General features: G+C 42.6%; 1 protein-coding gene across 4 annotated transcripts; it reads right to left on the bottom strand.

The window, feature by feature from the left end:
• Nucleotides 1-250: 250 nt before the first annotated feature.
• On the bottom strand, nt 251-4815 carry LOC122046401 (putative pentatricopeptide repeat-containing protein At1g77010, mitochondrial). Of its 4 annotated transcripts, XM_042607091.1 has the most exons (4): nt 2487-4815; nt 2324-2423; nt 516-2247; nt 251-437 (listed from the first exon to the last, which is right to left on the bottom strand). In XM_042607091.1, the coding sequence occupies exon 1, from the start codon at nt 4621-4623 to the stop codon at nt 2566-2568; it is 2058 nt and encodes a 685-aa protein (XP_042463025.1). In that variant the 5' UTR covers nt 4624-4815; the 3' UTR covers nt 251-437; nt 516-2247; nt 2324-2423; nt 2487-2565. The 4 variants fall into 4 exon arrangements, with proteins under 4 accessions (XP_042463025.1, XP_042463023.1, XP_042463024.1 ...); XM_042607089.1 differs by having other exon boundaries at nt 2324-4815; XM_042607090.1 differs by having other exon boundaries at nt 516-2423.
• Nucleotides 4816-6301: the final 1486 nt, after the last annotated feature.

Genomic DNA, 6301 nt, shown 5'->3' with positions numbered 1-6301 from the left:
CAAACCCAATTCGATCCTAACACAATTCCAAAATTTCCAATCCGGCTCGAATCTAAAAACTCCTAATCCGCATCCAATATTTTTCAAATTTATAATTAATGGATCGGATTATTTTTTGGCATCCCTAAATGGGAGGGATTTTATTCTCCCATAAATGGTCTCCTGCGAATTTGATCTCTACGCTGATAAACTACTACTAACTCGCCTACGTGGAGCCTGTGAAAGTTCATAAACAATAAAAGAGATGTTCTTCAGCAAGCAAACTGGTTCCAATAATAATTTTCTTCATCGCGTGGCAGTATTTGTACACTTTTACATGAAGATAAACAGGAGCAAACAAACAAACAAACAAAAACTTGAAATATGCAGATCTTCTACTCTTTCTCTGGCTCTAGTTTTGCTTGCGTGAATCGAGGAAGAAGCAGCCAACCAATTTCCTGAAACACCGTCAAAATCACCATCGATTCAGCTTTACTGTATGTGTCTACGTGAAATAAATCAAAAAGATTGCTTACTTGCTTATGCTGCGGCTACTGTCCGCACTTGTGTTTCTAGTTGACTCGCCCCCTCCCTGTCCTGCCTCTCGGCTCTCTCCTCTCGCACCAGTCGATGTCCCAGATGTTAAGGAAGACGGGGAAACAAACACAAACCTCTCCTTTCTTCGGCTCGAGGATAGCGGAATGATCCACTTCAGAAGGCCAACTCCAATGTCCATGCTCTGGCTCCGTGGCCTTCTCTTCTTCACAGCTTTCTTTCTTTCCTCCCAGCTTCTACTCTTGCGCTCTGTAAACTCTCTTTCCTTGCTTTGCTTCTCCTGCATGGCACTGGCAATTATCTGAGGTAGCTCCACCAAATCCCTGAGCGAGAGCTCGAACAAGGCCTGTGGGACGTCTCCCAACTCGTCGAGCATGCTGTGCAGCTTGATCTCGTCATTGGAATCGGTGGCTGAGACCTGTTGGAGAGAAAGCATAGTGGGCGAGTAGCTAGAACAAGGATGGGCTTACAACTGACGAGCTTGAAGATTATATACACAACCCCCAAATCGTCGATCTGTGTTTTCTGGGATGTTTGATAGATTGAAATATTTAAGTCGTCCATGGTTTCCGGATCAGAACGTACGCCACACAAGTTACCTTACCATACCGTGCACTAGAATGGAGGGCGACGGCCGCTGTGGATGAAGTAATTTAATCAACAGGAGACGACGCTTTCAGCAGAAAAGACAAGATCATTTTGTGAGTCAACTACAGAGGATCAATTTTAAATTATCACGTTATCGTTTTACACAGATAGTAGAAACAATCTTCTGATGAAACCTTGAAACAACAATACATAGTGCATACTATGAGGTACACTATCATCAATATCTATATCGACATTGCTTTTTAGTTTCAGGGTTACCACAAAAAGCATCAGAGCTTCATCCTCAAGTCCACTTCGAGATAACTGGCAAAAATTGAATTGCAGAACGCTGAATCGCACCTTGGCATTTCATGGAACACCTGAACCACTTTATCCAATCTGCCACATATGGAATACATGTCGATAACAGCACTAAAAACTACAGAATTGGAAAGGAAACCCATCTTGAAGCAGAGTTGCTCACTCTTAGCCAAGTGCATAAGGTCAGCACACAATATTTAAGTATACTAAATGCAGTGAACTCATCAGAAGAAACCCACTGATCCACATTGCGTGAAAGTGCTCCAGTGCTATAACCAAACCTACAATATGCTGAAATAATCGAGTTTCAAGAGATGAGATCAACATCATCCATGGCATGAAAAGCACAGCCAGTGAGATCTAGTCTTCCATATGTATTAGTCAGTGAGTTACAAGCATGGTACTCAAGTAACTTAATCCAAAGCGAATAACCAAGCCGTGCATAGCTTGGCTTGATGAGCAGAAGTAGCAACGGACAACGTCAAAGAATCTCAAGCGCCTTAGCTATGAAACAGGCAGAAGCATTGCTCCTAATCAGCCAATTCCAACTCGCCACATCTCATATGGGAATTTCGTTGAACATTACATGAGCAGAATCAACTTGATCACCCCTAAGAAGGAGGCGCCAAGGTTGGAATAGAGGTTGAGAAGGCAGGTCTCGTGGAAGGTGTAGCAATGGAAGCCAGACTTAATGAGGCTCCACTGTCTGGTGTCTTCTTCTTCTTTTTAATGAATCTCATTTGTGCAGTAGTTTTTTCATTGAGCCGATTAAAATTTCAACAGGAGTGGACTAACTTTGATTTTCTGTTACACCGATTGAACGAGTCAGTGTTTGACCATGCTTGCAAAATCAAAAAATTGTCTACAGTTTGTTCGTTACCAACATCTTTGCCTTCCAAATTGTACTACTTTTTACCAACCAGATCCTCGTGATCCATAATATGGTGAAACCTTAATCTCTTGCCATTATATGATCATATCTGTAAACTTCATTAGCAGATTGAAGAAAATATATTCATGAAGAGTATCTCTAGGGCGTTTACCTTATTCTGTTTTTGTTTAAAGCAACTGTCCTTCAAACTTCTCAAGATGACTTGCAACTTTGGATTAGTTACTTCAAACTTAACTATCAATCCAACTGTAACCAGGACTCTTGCTGATCTTTCTGTTAAGCATCATCTGCCTAAATTGTGCGGAACTCTCCCACTCCCCGCAAGCAGCATATATGCTAGATAGCTGCAAGAACGGGCCTGCGTCCTGAGGGTTATGCTCAAGTAGCCTCTCTGCTACTTTACTTCCTAAAACCTCGTCGCCATGAGCCTTGCAACCACCCAGTACTGATGTCCACATGCTAGCATCAGCCTTAAAGGGCATTGCATCAATGAACTCAATAGATTCCTCAAGCCGACCTGCACGAACCAACAAATCAACCACACACGAATAGTGCTCAACTACTGGTTCAATGCGATAGTCCACTTTCATCCTATGGAACCATCTCAATCCTTCCTCAACCAGTCCGCAATGGCAGCAAGCTGAAAGTACAGCGATAAAGGTTACTTCATTTGGGCAGACACCAGCAGCATTCCTCAACGTTTCAAACAACTCGATCACTTGAATTGCATATCCATTTGAAGCATACCCCATCAGCATTGAGTTCCACAAAGCCACATCGTGGTTTTGGACACTGTCAAAAAGCCTCCTTCCTTCAATTACCGTGCCGCATTTGCAATAGAGATCAACAAGTGCAGAGGTGATGATCAGATCAGTGACTGTGCCAATCTGTGTAGCAAGGGCAAAAAGCTGTTGCCCTGCGGCAAGGGCACAAAGGCTAGCACAACAACTAAGTGCACTGGCTATAGCTACCTCATCGAGCCTGAGATCAAGACGATGCATGTCAATGAATAGCTCTAGTGCCTTGATAGGACGACTATTTTGGCTATAACCGACAATCATAGAATTCCATGATATAATATTCTTGCAAGAAATCATCTCAAATATCCTTCTTGCTTCGTCAACTTGATCAGAATTTGAGTAAACATTGATCAGAGTGTTTAGAAGTATTGTATCATGTACTCTAAGATCTTTGAAAACTTTGCAAGCATCCTCCCAAATCCCACACTTGGAGTAAGAGTCTATAAGCGCACTTGCAACGATTAAGTCTTCGACGATACCCTGCTTGCAACCACAAGCGTGCATCTGCATTGCATGCTTAGGAATACCAGTGCTGGCACATGCACTGAGAACACTAGCAAAAGTAGATGAATCTGGGACGACTCCCCCAAGGATCATCCATTTGAAGAATTTTAATGCTTCGGCTCCTTGATTAGCAGATGAGTATGCATTAATGATAGAGTTCCACAAAACAACACTAGGCTTTTTCCTCCGATCAAATATGCTTCTTGCTTCATCTAATCTTCCACAGTTTGCGAAGCCCGATATCAAGGCTGATAAAGAAAACTCATCTGGATCCTGCATCAACTCCAAAACTCCAGAAGCACTATCAAAAGATTCACATTTAGCATACATGTTGACAAGGGCGCTTCCCAGAACAGAGTCCAAATCAACCTGGCCAATGACAATTCTGGAATGAATCTGCCGGCCATAATCATACGCCAAGCACTCTGCACAAGCACTCAAAAGAGTTGCGAGAACAAATTTGTCGCTGCCACATGATAATGACATTGTATTAAGCTCCGAGCTAACCTTTTTAAATAAGTTAAAAGCTTCTTGAGGCTGCCCACGACGGATATACGCATGGAGAACTGCATTACAGGCAACATCGTCCACGACAGGCATTTCCTCAAGCAAGCGGCGAGCATGGTACAAGTCACCACACCGCACGAGGCCAGTGATCATGGCGTTCCACGAGTAAGTATTCTTGCAGGACATCGAATCAAACATCTGACGTGCGTGGTGCGGTTCCTCGAACTTGAGATGGGCGTCGATGAGGGAGTTCCAGGAGAAAGAGTTACTGCAAGGCATTTCGTCGAAAACCTTCCGCGCGTCGTCGACGCTTGGGCTGCAGAAGCTGTACATCTGGAGAAGGCAGTTGGAGAGCTGGAGAGAGGATCCGTGGCCGCACTTGAGGAGGAGCTGGTGGAGCTGCCTTCCTCGAGAGAGCGAGCGGTGAGTGCGGCATGCCTGAAGCCATCGGGCGATGAGGTGCAAGTCGGCGTTCATGGGAGCGAAGCTTCATCGATGAATAGCAGAGCGGAGGAGGAGGAGGAGAGAGGTCGCGGCGGTCCGGCCACAGCGCATCGCGTGTCGACTCGAGGCTGCTCACGTCATGGCGGCGCGCCGGCGACGCCCGAGATCAAACTAAGGCACGGATTCTGACGCACCGTTACGTTGTATGAGCTTGTCGCTTCTTCGGACCGTAAAATCTTAACTGCCATTTCAATCTGAACCGTTCATCCCCTTTCTGATCAATTGGGCAATCCATCGGTCATGTAATTTTAAATTTAACAATTTCTTCCGTGGGCCGGCACTAAGACCGCTAAGATAACGAATTTATTTATTTTTTTTTAATTTCATCATTTCTAATATCATTTATTATCTCGTAAAAAAAAATACAATTAGCAAGCAATTAGAATGGTTTCAACTAGCCATAGAACTTCCTTACATCAAACAAACATGATCTTTGTAGAAAAATAAAAAATTGACAAAAAAAATAATAATAATAAAACAGAACATCAATAAAAAATTCAGATATCTTTTTAGAATTCCTACTCTTTCGTTTTTTTCCGCGAGTGCAGCAGTCTTAGTAACAGTCAAGTCACGGAGCAGCAGCCGCAGCAAACTTTTGTCCCAGTTGTGATAGATTAGTAATAATTGATTTCCACTATTTGGAAGGAGGTGATGGATGGAGAGGGACAGGAAAAGAGGGAAATTTAAAATTCCCTTTGCGGGAGGAAATGACTTACGAAAAGATAAAGAAGAGTAAATTTTACATGAAATTTTTTTTTATATAATAATTTGGAGAGGAAGGATAAGGAAAATTAAAAAAATTTATGTTTCAATTTTATTTATATTTTATTATATTAATTTTAAAAAATTATTATTTTAAATATTCTTTATGTCGTTATGATAAATATTTTCACCGCCTGATTTGTACTATCCAATGCTTGCATACTGTCGAAGTTGACACTGACTTTGACACCAACGTCGACTTTGACATCAAAACTGGCTTTGATGCATGCCGACTCTGACTTCAACGCAGACTCTGACTTCGACATTGACTTTAACAAATGAGTTATAATTGTTAGGGTCGAAATGTGCTAGAGGGGAGGGGTGAATAACTCGTCTCGCTCGATAATTTGCTTCGTTGTTGTTGATAGGCAACGGAATAAGACTACAAAGCACTCTACAATGCTAACACGAGGATTTACTTAGTATTCATCTCAATAAGAGATGACTAATCCAATGATCCACACACGTGAGAACTCTCCACTAAGAAAATACTCTTTCTCGGTAACTACCGGAGGTAGAGAAACCTCGTACAACACTCACACATACAACACTAACACAAGAAGAAAAATACAAAGAGTATAAGTATAAAACCCTCTCTTCTTGCTTACTTGTTGCTTGTTGTTGCCTCTTGAACCTTGGAAGTGCACCAGCATTTGCCCCCAAAAACTTTCAAGAACTGGCGGCGAGAGCTGGGAAAGAATCGCTGAGAGTGGAGTCGAAGATCTACGGAGGAAGTCGCTCAACAACGGCTATAACCTGCGCAACGGTCGGATCCAAATCAATTGAATTTGCTCTCAATCGATTAAGGAGACTTTGAATCAATCGGTCGATCGATTTAGAGTGCCTCTGTGCTCTCTGGAAATAGCCTGAATTGATCGACCAATCGATT

Source organism: Zingiber officinale, chromosome 2B (assembly GCF_018446385.1).
Source record: "Zingiber officinale cultivar Zhangliang chromosome 2B, Zo_v1.1, whole genome shotgun sequence".
Classification (NCBI taxonomy): Eukaryota; Viridiplantae; Streptophyta; class Magnoliopsida; order Zingiberales; family Zingiberaceae; genus Zingiber; species Zingiber officinale.
This window is presented reverse-complemented; position numbering and strand designations above follow the sequence as displayed.

Coding starts and splice junctions, on each gene's coding strand:
- LOC122046401 (XM_042607088.1), bottom strand. CDS start 4,623: ATGAACGCCGACTTGCACCTCATCGCCCGATGGCTTCAGGCATGCCGC.